This window comes from Gastrolobium bilobum, unplaced genomic scaffold (genome assembly GCF_033153095.1).
Source record: "Gastrolobium bilobum isolate Gb01-03AN ecotype WA unplaced genomic scaffold, APGP_CSIRO_Gbil_v1 utg7046, whole genome shotgun sequence".
Lineage (NCBI taxonomy): Eukaryota > Viridiplantae > Streptophyta > Magnoliopsida > Fabales > Fabaceae > Gastrolobium > Gastrolobium bilobum.
The window spans coordinates 99760-121924 of record NW_026897034.1 but is presented as its reverse complement, the minus strand read 5'-3'; the positions used below and the strand labels follow the sequence as shown (position 1 = coordinate 121924).

Here is a 22165-nt window from a genome sequence, read left to right as displayed (position 1 = left end):
TCAATGAAGGCACTATTGGTGGCTGAGACGCCATACCCACCGGTGGTGGTAATTGACCCACTGTCATTGCCTAATATACTAGGTTCGAACCAATATAAGCACTCCTCGCAACGGTTGACAGTGGCAACAACAATGAAAATGCTGGGAGAAAGATATAAGGTAAAAAAGGAAATGCATCAAATGAAAGACCAGTCCAAATAGTGATAGATCTCACCCCAATATTTTATGCAAGAATGGTAGGCCCAGCCCAAAATTAAGTATATGGTTCATGGTTGTCTATTTTATGTATGGAAGGGACATGAGAACCCATCAGTCTACCAAGGTCTAATGGACCCAATAAAATAGGGTTCCCTCAAAGTAGGCTGGATTGGACCTTTCATTGAATGCACACCCACAAGCCAACCCATTCAGTTAGCCTTGGATCCATTGATCTACTACTTCTCCAACCCGCAAACTAAGGCGAAATGGAATAATGCAAACCAATCCAACGGCTGCAAGTAGCAATACAAGAGCGAAGGTTATCGAAGCGGCGCTGCTGCCACCTTCTTTCCATGGCAGTCGGAGGAACCGTTAAGATGCATGGATGTGCGGCTAAGGAGTGGTCAGTCATCCGAAGGGGTTTTCATGTTGGGATCGAAGATGAGTTGGAGCCCATGATCACACCAAAGCAGTGCATCTTGGTAAGCAAGGTAAAGAACCCTCTTTATCTTGTCCATAGTCGACCAGAGGTAATGCAAGGTAAAAAACAATATGGAGACTCGATGGCTATGTCTACAGGAAAAGAGCCAAAACACCAAGAAGCAAACTGAAATTGGAGATTTCCATTGCCAATGGGGTTTCCGTTGCATATAGCAATTGCATGTGTGCAAAAGTGGAAACGACAAAGTTCAAAAGCCAACTGGAGTTGGAGGTATCAACATAAGCCAAGATCCTCAATATGAGAAAAGCTGAATTGTTGTCTGTTATGGAAGAGATATTTTGTCACAAGTGAAAATTTTCTTTATACGAAAATCTTGAGAAAGAATTTGTAGAAAAATAACCAACCCTTCAAAATGCCAAACAATCGAAAAGGATCTCAGAAATAAAGGTCAACACAGCTAATACTCAACAAACTTGGCCAAGGAATGAGAAATATATTTTCAGGATACATCTTACTCCTAATGTTCTTTTTGAGGTTCTGAAGGTAGTTATAGTAACACAATCTATGGTAGTTTATTGTGACATTTTGGAGACTCAAAATAAGGTTGTCAAGAAAACAGAAAACTTAGTTATAGTATTCTTTATCTTGATCATGATAGTGCCAATCAAGTAGTAAATAGATTTATTGAGATCCAAGCTTCTGTATTTACTCCTAGTAACAGGAAGGGTCTGATACAATTGGTTCAGAGAAATGACTAAAATAAGAAATAACAAGCGATTTTTGGTCCAGAAGTAACAACTTCTGGGTTTTCTGAATATTGATAAACGGCGATTACAAAACAAGAAATTACTACCAGAAACTACACTCTTTTGCAATAAAATTACTCTACTAAGAGCTACGATGACAGTAAACGAAATAAAGAAATACAACTCAACACATTAGAGAGGTGTTGATTCTCTCCCAATTCCAAGTCCTAATTTCCAGTCTGACTCCCATTCACCATGGCCTTGCCTTGCCTCAAATAACCACCTTACCTCATGCCACGTCATCATTCACTTCTCTCTCCTTACCCCTAACTCTAACAGAATTTCCCTCCTTATTTCCTTTTAGAATATCCACTGCTGAGTTAGCTATCCCAATTGTTCCTCTATGACGTTTCCTAGAGTAAACCTTGATTTCCTAGAGTAAACCTTGATTGCCATCGTATCAGGGTCTCCCTCTTGGTTGGTTGCTTGGTTTGTTGCCAAGGCAGGCTAATGCTGAATTCTTTTACCTGTTAGTTGAGAAGGTAGATGTATCTAACTAGGACAAATAGGATATGAGTATGGTTGTTGGCTTGTTTTCTAGGAAAATTGAAGAAAAGGAATGGGAGCCCAGTGGAAGTTGTCTGGGCTGGTGCATTTGTGGGGGCCTACAATTCAAACAGTGGGATCCAGGGGGAGGATATTTTTGGGATGACCTGCACCTTGAGGACAAGGTGCTTAAAAGGAAAGGGGAGTATTGATATTGTACCACCCTTAAGGGCAATTTAGGAAAAGCTATTGGGCTGAGTCAGCAATAAGGCAGTTAGGATGGAATATTCATGAATTGTGCCATTTGACAATTACTAATAGAATGGGGAGAAAATGTGCTAGGTAATGTGGGCAATGTAAAGACTATGTAGTTGTTATAAAAGAAAGGGGTGCTGGAAGAGGAATTATCCTTTGGGAAGTATTGGGATCCTTTTGGATATTAGGAAAGACCCTTGAGCCTCTCGAATTGCTCAGGAATATCTTTGTTTTCTTTTATTTTCATGTGTTGGTTCTTCATTACTTGTAATTTGTCATTGTTTGTATCACAGTAATGGTACTTTTAAGTGTTGTTAATACAAGACTCACATTGTTCTCTTCTTTGTTAGTATATATGGATGTCCTAGAGACAATCTTTTGATTAGATTAGGATATATGTGTACCTTTTATATTGTCGCAAATAAATCATAAGCACTCTTTATCCTGTTTCATATTTTGTCTCGATATAATTGTTAATAGATTATATGAGTAACTAGATAAACCCCATGGAATATAATAGGTATCTCTTGAGTATCTGTGATGAGATCACGATCATGAGGATTCAAGGATACCGGATGTTTATTCCTAATTTTATGTTCCTAATCTAGAGACACTGAAAATGGGGATCAGTAATCTCGGGTAAGACTAGCACTGCTTATCTACTTATACAGATACAAGGTAAAGACCTCATGAGCTACAGACATATAGAGATGTCTTAGCTAAAGTCGTGGGTGGATCTATAAGGGTATAGCTCGCACTGAACAGACCCGGAAAAGAGACTCTATGAGAAAATCTCACAGATAGTATCATTAGAGCAGTCTCTTATTATTTGGGTGTGTCTTTCCTTAGACCAGAAATTTTCGCCTAGATTGTGTTCTAGAAGGCATGTTTTGATTGTATACCTCGTCTGCCTGAAACATGGAGATACATAGGTATACCTTTGGGCATGTCCTGAAAGAACACAAGCCTAGGGTGATAAGTTGAAGGAATTCGTCAAATCTCTGTGAGAGATTAGGTTATCTGTAAACCGGAGAAATCGGGATGACATTTACGGGACTCGGGAATCTATGCATAGTAAAAGAGATCATGAGATGATCTGCCTTTAAAGTCAATAAATTGAAGATTCCCTATTTCGAATTAAAGCTTACCCTAAATCGCAAGGGTTGATACATCTCCTCACCCTAGGTTTAATGGGAAGGTAACCGAGACGAAAGGAAATACATATGGTAACCAAATACATTTAATAGGATGATCATGTCAATAACCTAACTAGCTCTGGGGCAACAAAGCATTGCTAGTGCTCTGTGTTGTCATTACATGGGTTGTGGTCTTATTGAGCTCAAGCTCATTTATGTCAGTGGCTATGTTGGGCCTAATGGGTCACACACTAACACCTTATTGTCTTGACATTATAGCATTAAAGGTTTTGGGCCTAATAATGGTTGTTAGCCCAAGAAAAAGTTTGAAAGCCTACCTAAAAAGGAAGAGGGCGCATAGATGGTGATAATGGGCTTGGATAGTCCAAGACATTATTAATTAATTTAAATAATTAAATTAATTATCTAATATTAAATTTCATAATTTAAATTTTGAATTTAAATATTTGAATTTGAATTGACTATAGTAGTTTGTTTCATAACAAAAGGAGAAGATAAAAGCTAGATTTGAATTTGAATTCAATTAGCATCTTATCATAATCATGTCCTTGATTTTAGGAGAGGATTTTATGGCTGAATGGGGTGCTCAAATAGGCTAGCCATATGATGGTTGTTAGACCAATAAATTGACTTGGTTGTCAGCCTTATTTTTTTCCACGATTTGTGCGCTCCATGATTTGATTTTGGAGTGATTTTCTGACTCATAAATCAGCAGCATATAATCCTCCTTTAGTCTCCTTTAAAAGTGGAGTTCTCCTAAGGGTTTTTATAGGAAAAACCTGCCACTTCTACTATTCCATGCGCCACTCTTGTGTATTTTCTTGCTGAAAATTCACTCATCTAAACACCTTGAAACCTTGCCTCCTTCCTCTCCATAAGGGACGCCTAGCTTGCCTCCCTTGGTGTTCGTTGGTGGCCTTGAAGAAGGGTTCTTCCGTCTTGACAAAGGGTGGTGTGGATCAACATTAGAGGGCTTGTATCTTCAAGCCTCACCTTGATCATCTTCAAGTTTTGGAAAGCAAACAAGGTAACATTCATGTCCTAAAGCATGTTTCTTGATATGGTATGTGTAATTCCGCTTAAGAAAAATTTTGTTTTTCCCTCTCACATGCCTAGGACCGTCAAGGCTCTTTCTTCAAGAGGTATCAGAGCCCGGTTGCTTTACTATCGACGGGTGATGGTACCTTGTTTGTAAAATTTGTTCTTTACGGTCAAAAGTTCTTTAAAGAGTTAAAGCTTGAATCTTTGCATATGGATTTTGAATTACAATGCTTTAAACTGTTAAAGTTTATGTTTTATGAACATGTTAATATGATTATGGTGTTCATATATCTATGTGTATTCATGGTTTATGTTTCTTTATGATTCTTTGTGAAAGTTTTTCAAAAGAAACATCTTTTAGAAAGGAATATGATTCGGCCATGATGTGAATATTCAAATGCCTTGTTTTCTCCATGATTTTATTTTAAAATGCATGAAGTGTTCATGGTATATCTCGACCACATGAATAAAATTAGGTTTCTTGATTTTGTTCATTCTGATCTCGATAATTTTGGGCTTTGGTTAGATGAATTGTTCATGAGCATAGCATAAAATTTTTGTGATAAAATTTATTATACATATGTATGTATGGTTCGGCCATATTAATAAATATGGTTGTATGTATGGTTTAATTTTTGTGTTCTTTGAGAAAGAATAGACAGATTTGAATTATGTATAAAGATGCATGATTCGGCCATTTAGAGAAAATTAGGAGATTTTGAATTTATTCTTGTTTTAATATTTTAATTGTTAAAATATCAAGATATATGTGAGAACATATTTAATATAATATTGTGTGCTTGCAAGTTATTTAACTTTTCAGGTGCAAATTGGAAGGGGATGGTCATGGTGCCCGAATTTAAATTTCAAATTTTTTTGCTTAATTTTAAATTAGAGGTGTAATTTTGCTCTAATTAAATTACAAGGTGTATTTTTGAATTTTAAATTTTGTACATTCTTTAGTCCCTCCAAAGATGTATTGGAGTTTCTTTAATTACTTTGTAATTAGAGAATTAGGTTAGTGGCGTTTAGACGAGAAGGAGCCGTGGCCTAAGGAGCAAGATGGAAGAATGCACGAGCACCATAACCGTCTCAAATAAAACTATTTTATTTATATATGCTTGTATGTTTTAAAACGACTAGTATGCATGAGATAGTGTATCGTGAATGTATGCTGTTATGGCTTAAAACGACTAGTATGCATGAATTGGACAAATCGCGTTTGTATACTTTATTGTGCACGTCCAATTACGACTAGTGTAATCCGATAGATGTTTGACATAGGTTACGACTAGCATGATAATAATACATATGCGTTTGATGAGACTTAGTAAACCCTAAATAAAAGGAACTCTTAAAGAAATCAATTATTAATCGCAAGAATACCTCCCACCACCACCACCAATATTACTCAAACCTTCTCTAAATAGAGGTGCTCCACAACTCAGTTGCGACCCACTGTTTCGTTGAGTGAGAGAAGTATTAGAAGTGTAAGACACTTAGGGTGTTGGTTAGTGCTTAACTGAGTGCATGAGTTGCAGGCTCAGCCGGGCTTATGTGCTTAGGGTAATAGTGCTAGGTTGGTTGCATGAGATGCACCACTAAGTGACAAGGAGTTGTCAACCTAGTGTTAAGATAAGGTATGAGATACTGTTGATAAGGATCAACCCATTATTTAATTTAATCTTGCGGTCTCAGACGAGGGTTAAAATAAATAATCGTACTCTTAAAATCCCACTAAGGTAAAATCTAAAAGTAGAATAACCCTAAGTCAGATTTTAAGGGTCATTGACTTGGATAAAATAGTGGGAGGGGCATATTATTTAAAGTCTTTAATAATTTGTTCTTATTTCATGACAATATATATATTAATTTATCTTTACATCTTTTTCAGCTTTAGTATGACTAATCCACTGTCACTGCGCTCGATACTCGATACGAACAAACAGACCGGTTCAAACTTTATGGACTGGTATCGAAACCTGAGAATTGTTCTTAGGGCTGAGAAAATTGCTTATGTCCTAGAAGGTGACTTGCTCGTAGCTCCTAAGGTAGGGGAAGCTGATTATGAAAGTTTCGATTTCGAAGCTCATAAACAGCACATGAATGACAATGTGATGGCAGTCTGCATTATGTTGGCATCCATGTCGCCTGAACTGCAAAAGCAGCATGAGCATATGGATGCTCCCTCTATTATCTTGCATCTCAAGGAGTTGTATGATATTAAAGGCAGGCATGAGAGGTATGAGGCCTCTAGAGAATTGTTCTCATGCAGGATGTCTGTGAGCAGTCATGTTCTTAAGATGATCGGGCTCATTGAGAAGCTAAGAAATCTAGGCTTCGTGATGGATGCCGAGCTAAGTAATGACTTAGTCCTCACCTCACTTCCACCTTCCTTCAGTCAATTCATTATGAATTACAACATGCATGGGATGCTTGTGAGCTTGCCTGAGTTGTTAAGTATGTTAACAACTGCTGAAGTGTCTATCAAGAAGGATAAGACACAAGCTCTTCTGATTGGTGGGCCTAATAAGGCAAAGGGTAAGGGCAAGGAGCCTGCTAAAGGCAACTCCCTTAAGCCCAAAGGAAATCCCAAGAAGAAGAAAGGCAAAAAGAAGGGTAAGAGTGCACCCAAGGACAAAAGCGATGTTGTGTGCTTCCATTGTGGCAAGAAAGGCCATTGGAAGAGGAATTGTCCAGACTACCTGAAGAGTGTGAAGGACAAGAAGCATGGTGAAAGCTTCTACCTCAGGTATTTACATGATTGAGATAAATTATTCTTGTGCTAATCCGACTTCATGGGTATTGGATACCGATTGTGGTTCTCATATCTGCAATGTGTTGCAGGTGCTTAGGAGCCCCAGGAGATTGAAGAAGAACGAGGTGGACCTCCGCGTTGGTAATGGAGCAAGAGTTGCTGCTTATGCTGTTGGAGATACCGACCTCATTTTGCCTATGGGCCTTTTATTGCATTTGAATAATTGTCTTTATGTTCCTAGCATTTCTAGAAACATTATTTCTATTTCTTGTTTAGAACAACATGGTTTTGCTTTCACTATTAGGGATGGTACATTTTCTATCATTTTGAATGATATTGTTTTTGGTACTGCTTCTTTAATAAATGGCTTATATGTTTTGGAAATGGGAACTGAAGTGCTCAATGTAAATGTGAAACGACCTAGGACAGATAATCAATCTTATCTTTAGCACTGTAGACTAGGGCACATAAACGAAACAAGATTGTCTAGGATGCATGCAAATGGATACCTAGATTCCATGGATTTGGAATCCTATGGACAATGTGAATCTTGTCTAGCTGGGAAAATGACTCGTCACAAGACCAGAGGGCTTGAAAGTCATAGGTTTAGTAAGTTATTAGAACTCATTCACTCTGATGTTTGTGGCCCAATGTCTATAGAGGCTAGAGGAGGATACTCATATTTCATTACCTTTACAGATGATAAATCAAGATTTGGGTATGTGTACCTGATGAGACATAAATCCGAAGCCTTTGAAAAGTTCAAAGAATATAGGAATGAAGTAGAGAAACAACGTGGCAAGATGATTAAGACATTGCGATCAGATCGTGGTGGTGAATATCTGAGCCATAAGTTTCAGGATTATCTGAGAGAAAATGGAATTCTCTCGCAGCTTACTGCACCTTACACACCACACCAAAATGGTGTCTCCGAAAGGAGAAACAGGACCTTGTTAGACATGGTCAGGTCTATGATGAGTGAGACTCAACTTCCAAAATCGTTTTGGGGATATGCCTTAGACACGGCGGCATACCTTCTAAATAGGTACAGTCTAAATTTGTTCAGGCCACACCATATGAGATATGGAATGGTAAGAGACCCAACCTGAGTTACCTCATGGTATGGGGATCGCCAGCATATGTCAAAACGTTGGCATCAGACAAGCTTAGTGCTAAGAGTACTAAAAGTCTATTTGTGGGGTATCCCAAAGATACTAAGGGATACTACTTTTACTCCTTGGATGAACAAAAGGTGTTTATGTGCAAGAATGCTGAGTTCCTTGAGAAAGATTTGATCTCTCAAAGAGCCAGTGGGAGTAAGGTTCATCTTGAAGAAGTTCAAGGACCACATGAACAGATTGAGGAACCCGAGTCTGCTCCGCAGGCGACGTTCTCCAATGGAGAAGTAAACACACAACTCCGTAGGTCTACTAGGGTCATCCATCCACCTGAGAGGTATGGGTTTGTGATTGAGAATCAACAAACCGTAGAAGATGATGAACCAAGTAACTATGAGGAGGCAGTCAAGGATGTTGACTCCTCTAAATGGCTAGAAGACATGAAATCTGAAATAGATTCGATGTATCAAAACAAAGTATGGACCTTGGTTCCAAAACCGCAAGGAATGGTTCCCATCGGTAATAAGTGGGTCTTTAAGAGAAAGATTGATGCAAATGGCAACGTTCAAACCTACAAAGCTAGGTTGGTTGCGAAGGGATATCGTTAAAGACAAGGAGTTGACTATGATGAGACTTTCTCACCAGTTGCCATGATCAAATCTATTAGGATCATGCTTGCCATAGCAGCATATCACTGATGCCAGCTTTCAGAGTGACAAAGATGACTGCAAGTCACAGTCAGGGTTCGTATTCACCTTAAATTGTGGGGCAGTGTCTTGGAAGAGTTCCAAGCAGGAGACTACAGCAGATTCAACGACAGAAGCTGAATACATAGCTGCTTCAGAAGCGGCTACGAAGGCCGTGTGGATCAAGAAGTTCATATCTGAACTAAGGGTGGTTCCAAGCGTGGACGAGCCTATACAGTTGTTTTGCAACAACACTGGAGCCATTGCACAGTCAAAGGAACCTAGGTCTCATCAAAGATCTAAGCACGTGCTCCGCAGATATCACCTAATTAGAGAAATCATTGATAGGATGGATGTAAAGATGGATTATGTTCCCACTGATGATAACCTAGCTGATTCTCTGACGAAGACTGTTTCTCAGAGAAAACATGATAGTCATTATGAGGCTTTGGGTATACGTCTTAGGTCTAATTTGGCTCTAGGCCAAGAGGGAGCTTGTTAGTATATGGATGTCCTAGAGACAATCTTTTGATTAGATTAGGACATATGTGTACCTTTTATATTATCCCAAATAAATCATAAGCACTCTTTATCCTGTTTCATATTTTGTCTCAATATAATTGTTAATATATTATATGAGTAACTAGATAAACCCCATGGAATAGAATAGGTATCTCTTGAGTATTTGTGATGAGATCACGATCATGAGGATTCAAGGATACCGGATGTTTATTCCTAATTTTATGTTCCTAATCTAGAGACACTGAAAATGGGGATCAGTAATCTCGGGTAAGACTAGCACTGCTTATCTACTTGTATACAGATACAAGGTAAAGACCTCATGAGCTACAGACATATAGAGATGTCTTAGCTAAAGTCGTGGGTGGATTATGAACTATGGGAGAACGCTCTCCAACATATCGTCTCAACAATTACACACTCTAAAACATCCAATCACATTTTGATTATTTATAATAGCTACCCTCATTCTTCTTGACATTTATTAAGGCACCACACTTTATAGAGATGAATTTAAGCCTTCCATATTTAAATCCCATGAGGTCTACAAGCATTTCATTTAAAATGTTTGTTTTTTCTTGTGTTCATCCATAATATCCGGATATATGTCGGAGACATATCCGGATATGCCATATCCAGATACCAGATATCTAGATATTAGATCACTAATATCCGGATATTCCATGACAATGGCGAAACAGAATATCTCTCTTCGAGCTGGGGGTTTAGAATTTATCCCCTTGCCCCATATCACTTTATTTCATACTTAATTGTTCTCACCTAAGGTATACAAAAGGTGTTGACCATGTATATAGGTTAATTAAGCTTTTTCATATCTTTCTTGGCACCTAAGTTATCATATCTAAAGGGATTTAAATAAATGCTACATGCATAAATTGTTACACCTAGCAATCCTTTACTTTTGTCATCTCACATACAAATCATATTACAAAATAATAACCAACATGATTAATACATATTCTCCAACAACAATACACAACGAGACGAAAGGAAATACATACGAAAACCAAATACATTTAATAGGATGATCATGTCATTAACCTAACTAGCTCTGGGGCAACAAAGTATTGCTAGTGCTTTGTGTTGTCATTAAATGGGTTGTGGTCTTATTGAGCCCAAGCCCATTTATGTCAGTGGCTATGTTGGGCCTAATGGGTCAACATTAACACCTTATTGTCTTGACCTTATAGCATTAAAGGTTTTGGGCCTAATAATGGTTGTTAACCCAAGAAAAAATTTGGAAGTCCACCTAAAAAGGAAGGGGGCGCATGGATGGTGATAATGGGCTTGGATAGTCCAAGACATTATTAATTAATTTAAATAGTTAAATTAATTATCTAATATTTAATTTCATAATTTAAATTTTGAATTTAAATATTTGAATTTGAATTGACTATAGTAGTTTGTTTCATAACAAAAGGAGAAGATAAGAGCTAGATTTGAATTTGAATTCAATTAGCATCTTATCATAATCATGTCCTTGATTTTAGGAGAGGATTTTATGGTTGAATGGGGCGCTCAAATAGGCTAGCCATATGATGGTTGTTAGACCAATAAATTGACTTGGTTGTTAGCCTTATTTTTCTCCACGATTTGTGCGCTCCATGATCTAATTTTGGAGTGATTTTCTGACTCATAAATCAGCAGCATATAATCCTCCTTTAGTCTCCTTTAAAAGTGGAGTTCTCCTAAGGGTTTTTATAGGAAAAACCTGCCACTTCTCCTACTATTCCATGCGCCACTCTTGTGTATTTTCTTGCTGAAAATTCACTCATCTAAACACCTTGAAACCTTGCCTCCTTCTTCTCCATAAGGGACGCCTAGCTTGCCTCCCTTGGTGTTCATTGGTGGCCTTGAAGAAGGGTTCTTCCGTCTTGACAAAGGGTGGTTTGGAAAGCAAACAAGGTAACATTCATGTCCTAAAGCATGTTTCTTGATATGGTATATGTAATTCCACTTGAGAAAAATTTTGTTTTTCCCTCTCATGCCTACGGCCTTCAAGGCTCTTTCTTTCCTTCTTAATTCTCATATTTTTCTTGGTTGATTCTTATCAAAGTCCTTTATTAATCCCCTAGAAGAATGCCCGAGAGTCCTTTTTAGAGAAGAACTCAGTGGGGTGGGGGAGGAGGGAAGGGATGATGGAAAAGGACTTATAACTCCTTTTTCCCTTTTTCTATACCCGTAGAAGACTAGAAGGCCCCATCTACCCTTTTCTTTACAATCTATTACCGATGAAGGACTGCAAGAGAATTGCAGGAGGAAGGCCATAAACAAATAATGGCCTAGCTGATGGAAATCTCTGTAACACCATTGAATTTCAGAGAGTATTGTTAGAAATAATATTATTTTATTATTATTAGAATAGTCTAGATTGTGGGCTTGGCCCATTAGGTCATCCCATTAGGTCTTTTTAGTCTCTATAAATAGAGAGCCTCCTTGTACAGACTTATACACTTGAATATACAATATATTTCAGATTCAATTTGGTATCAGAGCTCTCGATCTAAGGACTCTGTTTCCGCATATATATATTTTTCCTTTCGTTGTACTGCCGTGCATCATACCGGCAAACCTTTTTACCGTCGTGCATCATACCGGCAACCTTTTTCAACCCTCCGAACATTGTTAGACCCTTTTTCGATCTCAGATCGTCATCCTCCTTCATTATTTGACCAGAAAACACTGTTCACATCGCAAGAAACACTGTTCCGTCACTGTTCATCACTGTTCCGGCCACCTTTCCGGCGAGAAACCACGCGATCAGGATCCCCTCACGCCGGCGACCATTTCTGTCCAAGACCCGTCCCAAACGGCCGCCGCACGCGCCTCCACGCGCCACCACAGCTGTCTGCGCGTAGGCCTCACGCGCCACCTCTCTCCGGCGCGTGTGCACTGTTCCGGCCACCTTTTCCGACCAAACCAAGGCAGACAGGCTCGCCTCTGCCTCCTCCTTCCAGATCCAGAGACCGATCGTTGTGGGTCTCTTCCGTTCGAGGGTTTCTAGTGCAAAAGTCGCTACTTTGTTCCTTTTTCGCGTAATTTTTACAGTTTTTTGGTTGTCTGATCGCTGTTCCTGATGGAAGGAACCAGTAAACATTCTTCCGGCATCATTTCAAGTGCTATTCCATCTATCACAACTCTGAAATTGACCGGATCTGCCACTTACAAGACCTGGTCTACCTCCGTTAAGATCTGGTTTACCGGTCAAGGCCATGACAAACATCTCACCACTAAGAAGACTGATATTTCCCAAGATCAGATGACTGAATGGGAGAAAGTTGATGCTCAGCTCCTCAGTATTCTTTGGCAATCCATTGATTCATCTCTTCTCAATATTTTCATTCCTTTTGAGACCTGCTATGATGTGTGGACGGAAGCCAAAAACCTCTACACCAATGATATTCAACAACTTTATTCCATTGTCTCCCAGATGATGGATTTGCGCAAATCACCCGAAGCTCGTATGGAAGTTTATGTTGGTAAGATGCGTTCTTTGATGCAGGAATTTTTGGCTATGTTACCTCATGCTGCGGATGCTACAGTGTACAGGACGCAAGTGGAGCGTCTCTTTACGGTTGTGACTCTCTCTGGTCTCCCTGACGGATTAGAAAGTGTTCGTAGAACATTCTAACCAGTACTGCGATTCCCAGCATATCCCAGACCTTTCAGCGCCTTCTGAATCTTCAAGATAAGGTGGCTCCCGCACACGTCACAGCTACTGACTCTACTGCTCTCTTCTCTGATTCTGCTGCTTTAGTCTCTCGTGGTAATTGGAACAATGGTGGACGCGGTCGTGGTCGTGGCCGCAGACAAGGCGGTCGCGGGCCCATGACTTCATATGGCCCAGGCGGGCGCGGACAGACGATGTCGTATGGACAGGGTGGCCGAGGACAAAGGCCTCGGTGTAATTATTGCCAATATCTGGGCCACATTGAAGAACGTTGTTATAGAAAGTACCCTCACTTGAAGCCACCACATATGAACTTTGCTCAAACAGATGTTGTGCCGCCCTCTACCGGATCAGTGACTATTTCCGCTGCAGACTATAAGGCCCTTCTCCAGAAGAGTTCTTCTCAGCCACCTGCTCCAGATACTGGTAATCATGTTGCTTGTTTTTCTCAATCGTCTCTTGGACCCTGGATAATAGACTCAGGTGCTACTGATCATCTTTGTGGTAATAAGGATCTTTTTACTTCCCTTACCTTTTCTAATAATCTTCCCTCTGTTACTCTTGCTGATGGCACCAAGGCTCCTGCTCGTGGCATTGGGCAAGCCAAACCAACTCCCTTATTGACTTTAACCTCTGTTTATTACATCCCTGGCATTCCTTTTAATTTAATTTCTGTTAGTCAATTGACCCATTCTCTTTCTTGCTCTATCACCTTTTCTAAACAGTCTTTTTCTATGCAGGATCCGAGTACGGGGAAGACGATTGGAGCGGGCGGTGAGTCACGAGGTCTCTACTATCTGCATGCACCCTCTGCTCCAGTTGCATGCTCTCTCACAGAGTCTCCTGAGCTTCTCCATAGCCGTCTGGGTCATCCAAGTCTCTCGAAGCTTCAGCATATGGTTCCTTTTTTGTCAGGTCTTAAGTCTTTGAATTGTCAGTCTTGTCAGCAGGGAAAGCATACTCGTTCTTCCTTTGCTAGTAGAGTCAATAAAAGAGCTGCTGCTCCCTTTTCTATTGTTCATTCTGATATTTGGGGTCCGAGTCGGACTATGTCAGTTTTGGGTTTTCAGTATTTTGTAACCTTTATTTATGATTTCTCCCGTTGCACTTGGGTTTATTTAATGAAAAATCGTTCTGAGTTATTTTCAATTTATCAAAAGTTTTGTGCAGAAATAAAAACTCAATTTGGTGCTTCTATTCAAATCTTGCGCAGTGATAATGCAAAAGAGTATGTGTCTCTTGAATTTTCTAAATTTTTGGATACACATGGGACGATACACCAGACTACTTGTCCCCACACTCCACAACAAAATGGAGTCGCTGAACGTAAAAATAGACATCTAGTTGAAACTGCACGTACTCTTCTCATTCATATGAACGTCCCACTTCGTTTTTGGGCAGATGCTATTATCACCTCATGTTTCCTTATCAACCGCATGCCCTCTTCTGTGCTAAATAATGATGTTCCCCACAGTATTTTGTTTTCCGGAGCACCTTCTTATCCTCTGCCTTTACATATTTTTGGCTGTACTTGTTTTGTTCATGATCTTACTCCAGGTAAAGACAAGTTGACATCCAAGGCCTTCAAATGTATTTTCCTTGGGTATACCCGTTTTCAAAAAGGGTATCGTTGCTATTCACCTGATCTCAAGCGTTATATCGTTTCTGCTGATGTCACTTTCCTTGATCAGCAGCCTTTTCACTCTACTCCGTCTCCAGTGTCACAAGTTGATCAGGTCCTTCCTGTTCCTTTTCTTGACTTGTCTTTACCAGCTGCAGGTGCCCCTATTCCAGAGGAGCAACCAATTACCTCCATACCTGCAGATCGTCCTCTCCTCACATACCAGCGTCGTCAACCTGCACCTCCTCCGACTTTGCCTCTTGATGACTCATCGCCTTTTCCCGTCGGCTCTTCTCCTCCGGATCCTCCATCAGAGACTCCTCCAATTGCCCTTCGGAAAGGTATTCGATCCACTCGAAATCCTCATCCCCTTTATTCTTTCTTGAGTTATGACAGACTTTCTTCACAACATTTTACTTTTGTTTCTAGTCTCTCTTCTGTTTCCATCCCTAAAACCACAGGTGAAGCACTATCTCATCCAGGGTGGCGCCAGGCGATGCTTGATGAAATGCAGGCACTTCACTCTAATGGCACTTGGGATCTTGTTCGTGCTCCTCCCGGGAAGTCTGTTGTTGGTTGTCGATGGGTGTTCACAGTTAAAGTTGGTCCTGATGGCACTGTTGATCGCCTTAAAGCTCGCTTAGTGGCCAAGGGATACACACAGATCTTTGGTCTTGATTATGGGGATACCTTTTCTCCTGTTGCTAAGATGGCTTCTATTCGCCTGTTTCTTGCCCTTGCCGCCATTCATCACTGGCCTCTTCTCCAACTTGATATTAGGAATGCTTTTCTACATGGTGACTTGCAGGAAGAAGTTTATATGGAGCAACCACCAGGTTTTGTTGCTCAGGGGGAGAATTCTGGAATGATATGTAAACTTCGGAAATCTTTATATGGCCTGAAGCAATCTCCTCGGGCCTGGTTTAGCCGCTTTAGTTCAGTTGTTGAATCCTTTGGCTTAATCAGAAGCAAAGCCGATCATTCTGTCTTTTACCGACATAGCTCTTCTGGCCAGTGCGTTTATCTCCTGGTCTATGTTGATGACATTATCATTACAGGCAGTGATCAGATCGGGATTGATCAGTTGAAAGAGCATTTATTCAATCAATTTCAAACCAAAGATCTTGGCAGACTTCGATATTTCTTGGGGATCGAAGTTGCACAGTCTAGGCGGGGCATTTCCATCTGTCAGAGGAAGTATGCACTGGATATCCTAGATGAGACTGGAATGTTAGGCTGTAAACCCATTGATACACCTATGGACCCCAATGTTAAGTTATTACCAGGACAGGGGGAGCCACTGCCAGATCCTAGTCGCTACCGCCGACTAGTTGAAAAATTGAATTATCTTACTGTGACAAGGCCAGATATCTCCTTCGCAGTGAGTGTTGCAAGTCAATTTCTTGATTCTCCCTGTGACTCCCATTGGGATGCAGTTATTAGAATTCTCCGATATATTAAAAAGGCGCCAGGAAGAGGTTTATTATATACAAATAAAGGGAATTCAGAGATCTCTAGTTATTCAGATGCTGACTGGGCAGGTTCTCCTTCAGATAGACGATCCACCTCAGGGTATTGTGTTCTTTTCGGAGGAAATTTGATCTCTTGGAAGAGTAAGAAGCAAACTGTGGTCGCCAGATCCAGTGCGGAGGCAGAATATCGGGCAATGGCAAATGCAACCTGTGAGCTCATCTGGCTGAGACAATTGCTGAAGGAACTCCATCTCTGTGAACAAAGGCCTATGAAGCTCATTTGTGACAACCAAGCCGCTTTGCATATATCCTCTAACCCAGTCTTTCATGAGAGGACCAAGCATATAGAAATTGACTGTCATTTTGTTAGAGAAAAGATCCAGTCAAGGGAGATCGAGACAGCATTTGTCAATTCCAATGATCAACTTGCGGATGTATTCACTAAAGCTCTTAGAGGTCCCCGAATAGATCATATTTGTAACAAGCTGGGAGCTTTTGATATATACGCACCAGCTTAAGGGGGAGTGTTAGAAATAATATTATTTTATTATTATTAGAATAGTCTAGAATAGTCTAGATTGTGGGCTTGGCCCATTAGGTCATCCCATTAGGTCTTTTTAGTCTCTATAAATAGAGAGCCTCCTTGTACAGACTTATACACTTGAATATACAATTAGTATGTTTTTCAAACCTTTATGCTTTGCAGATAATTTTTTATGAACTTTTCAGCACTCAATCATGAAATCACATTCAGTTGATGCTTTGCATACAAACAGATTGCTGATTGCAGAAGGATAATGTTCATTAAGCTTACTTGTGGTCAAGATGTGCAAGGATTTCGCCACCAGGAAAGGCAGATCTAGTGGCCTCATATGCAGCTTTTATAGAATCTCTCCAGGTTCCACCAATCTCCACATTTGTTTCTCGTTTTGATTGGTTTGGATCTTCCATTGGCAGTGAATATCCAGAAAGTAGGTGACCCACCCAAACATCATCTTTCCTAGATTACAAGAGCAAATCAGCAAAGTATATCCATATTTCATTTAAGCAAAACAGATATCCATATTAATTCCAAAGTCACCCTCAGCTAACTGATACAGTATTCGATCAAGTTCGAGAAAACTTGTACAAACTTACAGTGCATTAAAAATAAAGGTTGTTTAATTATAGACTGAGGAAATTAAAGTAGCAAGGTTTAAAAAACATTTTCATGATCATAAATGTTTTTCTCAAAGTGCTTTTGTAGAAGTTCAGTCAGCCGAAGTCAAGATGGATCATGAAACAAGGTGATACATCCCTATCCCTCAAAGTTTATTCTAGAAGGAGGTTTAAGGGCAAGGTGAGCAATCACTATAATATCAGCAACAACCTCACAAAGGCTGACTCGGCAGCAAAACCGTTAGAAGGAAATATGCTGCACACTTCTGTTAGGAATGATCGCAGGGGTGCTTAAATGGAGAAAAAAGAGGTTCAGAAGGGAAAGCTGGAATTTGGGAATTGGGACTGGGAGAGCTCTCAATTGTGTTGAACTTTGCTTTTCTTTCTTTTTGATCTGTAGAAGAGTGTAGTAAATATTGTGTAAATCTCTTCTTCTTGTAGCTCTGTTATTGTACTCTCTTTCTCAAATAATACACAGAAGATCCAGAAACTTTTCATGGGCCAAAAATTTCTGTTTTTCTTCTTCAATTCCATCTTTTCTGATTCAGTTGTAACACAAGGCTAAAGCAATCTAAGAAGTTAAGGATAATTAAAAAAAACCATTTTTAACTTCACTCCCTATGAAGTTTAACCCCCAAGCTTTTCATTAGTTCAATTTATTCCCATAATCTATTTCAGTATGCAATTTACACCCTTTCATCATAGTGGCATAAAGTTGATAATGGAATATGATGGATAACAAATGTAACATCAAAAATTGATGGGAGCAAAATTGCTAGATTTTCAGAACCAATTTTAATATTACTATGTCAAAAGTCTTCATGTGCATGTTAAGTAGATGGATAATGTGGGTAAATTTTAATTATTGAAACCTTATCAGGCAAACAAATAGCCTAACCTTGGGAGAAAATTGCAGAGTGCAGTAGAAGGGGTTTTCAAAATTACCCAAAAGTCAAAGAGGATGAGAATAGCTGTATAGTTCCAGCCTTTCTTTAATATAATCTGAAAAATCAATTATATAGAACAGGCAGTTCACTGACAATGACAACTTACAATACTACATCCATATGCCGAGGCACATAATGTCCACCACCTATCCCAAGAAGGACTTTCTTATTGGCATTCTCCCTATAAGAGCATGAGATTTAGATTCAGGTTAGAAAAGCTTCACCAAATGTAGAAGTAAGCTCTAATAACCTAAAGGAAACAAACATAAAAGTTATCGGAAACTATTCCATAATTATGCCATATCAACAAAAGAACAATTTAAAAGTGTCCGAAAGAAAGTCCACCAAGTCCAAAAGTGTAAAATTGGAGCATCATAGAGACATGCGCAATGCTATCCATAAAGACAGGTGCGACATCTGGAGATATAATGTAAATACCAAATGCATAATGAGCATGCCAACTAACATCAATACATTTATTAAACTACTTAGCTTAATCATCCTACCTGCTCCAGTTTCCTACATCTGTCCCTCCTCCAAGTCCAAGTCCTTCCCAGACTAACTGTAAGAACCCAAACAATATCATTTGAGTAAACAAAATAAAATATTACCAACCATCTGCCTATCCAAAGCATTTATTTCGGTATAGATAGTTAGAGATGCAATTTCTTATCCATGAGAAGTTTTATAAAAGAATATGATCCATACAGGGAAATTCTAGATATTGATACAAAGGTTATGAAAAAGTATAAAAGTCTACTCAACCTGAGCCATAACTTGAGCAGCATCCTGTCTCTTCCAATAGTCTTCAGTACTGCCTATAGCAGAGCAAAAACCAGTTATTGTATTAAGTGTAGCAGCCACCAACTGCTTCAAACTATTGGTAAATATGTCGCTTATTTAATTGCAAGGGAAAATAATATCTACAAGAATAAAGTCAATAAGCGCTAACATGGATGAAAGACCGAGGATGATGGATGGAAGCAGAAAGGAGGGGTAAGGCCTCAAAAGGACTAGACAAAAATGATAAGGTTGGATAAAAAGGAATGACAAACCCAAATTAGTTTAAACCTAGGGTTGATGTAGCTAATACAGAGAGAGGTATCAGGTTGGGGGAAAGGGGTTAGTGAGGAAGGACAGGTGACAATTCCTTTACAATGCGAAAGAGATCAATAAAATTTTAGCACCAAAATGCATACATTAACCCCGGAAATAATTTGAAATTATGTTCCTGAATACCTTCAGCCATTCTGGACTTTCCTAATACAACTCTTTATACTCAAATGAAGTATTTAAACTAAAATAACACTGCTGATTTTCAAGCCTCATTTCATTGCCTTTTTTAAATACCATTTATCATTTCCCATGGAAAACCTAGAAAAGATGGAACCTTCTTTGCAAATAACTTGTACTTACAAAAGGGAGAAGATCAAAGGAGAATAAACGTCCAAATAAAGATTAACTTGGTCTGAAAACCAAGTAATTGAAGATGTAGAGACTCAACACCATTTTCACAGTACTTAATCGAAAAACAACTAAAAGACAATGCAATATGCTTATAATATATGATAAATCAAATCGATCAATCCAAATACATCTTCGAGGACGGAAAAAGCACTAACCAATCTCCAGAAACATGGTGGGCTTATTTGTCAGCGGTCCATGATGAGTGGCCTCCAAAGTAATCTAAATTGAGGAAATGGATCAAATTCTGCTAGAATTGCTTTTTAAATTTTAAAACACATCTAAAATTTGTTAGGAATAAGAAGCCCAAGATGAAGAGAAGAGCTGGTGCCCCTTCATGAGCCAAGGACTATGTGGTGTGATCAGCCCAAGATGTTATTGCTGTCATTAGTTTCTTTTGGATCAATTAATAGATTAACTGTTGTTAGTAGTGGAACTGTTGTTAGTAGTGGACCTTGTTAATAGCTATTAGTCCCAAGTGGTAGTCATTGCTTGATGGTAGTGTGAGTCATGGACTGACGTGTCATGTTATGCTTGTTGTTGGAGTTTGTTAGGCAACGTGGCTTAAATGCCTGATATGTGTCATTGTGAAGGTTATCATGAATATACAGGAATATTTTCTTTTCTCTTTTCTTTGATTTTCTTCTCCTATATCTCGTTCCATTTCTGATATGCCATTGTAGGATCCGTTATCCTAACATTGGTGCTTTCATCTCCTTCGAACTCACCGCGATTTCATTATGAGGGTTCATTCTGCTTTGAAGGATAATATTATGCAGGAAGCACATTCAACCTTGATTGGGGGGCATGCTGGAATTACTCGAACTTTTTTGAGGTTATCTGCCTCTTTTCATTGGAAGGGCATGAGGAAGGATGTCCATGAATTTGTTCAGAGCTGTTCTACTTGTCAAATGATTAAGACTTCCACTTCTCCTCCTTCAGGATTGCTTCAACCCTTACCAATACCTGATGGAGTCTTCGAAGACTTAAGCATGGATTTTATTACTGGGCTGCCAATATCTAAGGGGTTTAATGTGATACTAGTAGTGGTGGACCGCTTGACCAAGTTTGCTCACTTTGGTGCCTTAGCCACCCCTTACACAGTTGCCAAGGTAGCATCTCTGTTTTGTGATTTAGTGGTCAAACTACATGGTTTTCCTAGAACCATAATCTCTGATAGGGACTCGGTCTTCTTAAGTCATTTCTGGTCACACCTTTTCAAATGTAGTGGCACCATTTTAAGGACTAGCACAGCTTACCATCCCCAATCAGATGGTCAATCAGAGGTCACCAACTGGTATTTGGAGCAATATTTGAGAGCTTTTTGCCATGAGTAGAATCATAAGTGGGCATTTTATTTGGGATGGGTAGAGAGTATCATTACAATACTGTTGCGCATTCCGCTATTGGAATGACTCCTTTCCAGGCCTTGTATGGTAAGGCACCAACAATGATTCCACCCTATCTTAAGGGATCTGTACGTGTTGAAGCTGTCGATGCTACTCTTAGCCATCGAGATGAACTGTTAAAACTACTCAAGGAACAATTATGCAGTGCACAGAATCGGATGAAGACTCAATCCGACAAGCATAGGAAGGATGTTACCTTTTCTAGGAAGGATGTTACCTTTTCGGTGGGTGACTTGGTGTTGGTTAAATTGCAACCATATAGACAGGTCACATTAGCTAACAGGAAATGCCAAAAACTTGCTAAAAGGTATTATGGTCCTTTTCCCATAACTAGGGTCTTGAGCCCTATAGCTTATCAAGTGGAGTTACCTGAAGGCTGCAGAATTCATTCTTCTTTTCATGTTTCTGTACTCAAGCCCTTTAAAGGAGATGGAGTTGTAGCTGCCTTACCCTTGCCTAAGATTAATCATGGTAATCATCCTATTCAAGTTCCTCAGGCAGCCTTGATGTATAGGCAGAAGGTGGAGCGGACTGGAGGAAAAGGGCAATGGTTGATTCAGTGGACCAATTCTCTTCCTGAAGATGCAAGTTGGGAGGATGAGAGTGATATCGAATTGTACTATCCCGATTTTGTTTTGCCAGACAAGAACCTTGAGGACAAGGTTCCTTTGGAAGATGGGAGCAATGTTAGGAATGAGAAGCCCAAGATGAAGAGAAGAGTTGGTGCCCCTTCATGGGCCAAGGACTATGTGGTGTGATCAGCCCAAGATGTTTTTGCTGTCATTAGTTTCTTTTGGATCAATTAATAGATTCACTGTTGTTAGTAGTGGAACTGTTGTTAGTAGTGGACCTTGTTAATAGCTATTAGTCCCAAGTGGTAGTCATTGCTTGATGGTAGTGTGAGTCATGGACTGACGTGTCATGTTATGCTTGCTGT

At 39.5% G+C, this 22165-nt stretch overlaps 1 protein-coding gene across 3 annotated transcripts in view; it reads right to left on the bottom strand.

Annotated features, from left to right (window-relative positions):
- LOC133303585 (D-aminoacyl-tRNA deacylase) overlaps positions 1-22165 on the bottom strand; it is a 28799-nt gene that overhangs the window by 4861 nt on the left and 1773 nt on the right. For 2 of the 3 annotated variants that reach the window (XM_061503510.1, XM_061503509.1), the window contains exons 4-8: positions 19978-20041; positions 19121-19173; positions 18862-18917; positions 18462-18536; positions 17065-17250 (exon numbers count right to left, since the gene is read on the bottom strand). In XM_061503510.1, coding sequence (XP_061359494.1) covers positions 17065-17250; positions 18462-18536; positions 18862-18917; positions 19121-19173; positions 19978-20041 — 434 coding nt within the window. The remainder of the gene's footprint in view (positions 1-17064; positions 17251-18461; positions 18537-18861; positions 18918-19120; positions 19174-19977; positions 20042-22165) is intronic. The other variant, XM_061503511.1, reaches the window with a different exon arrangement.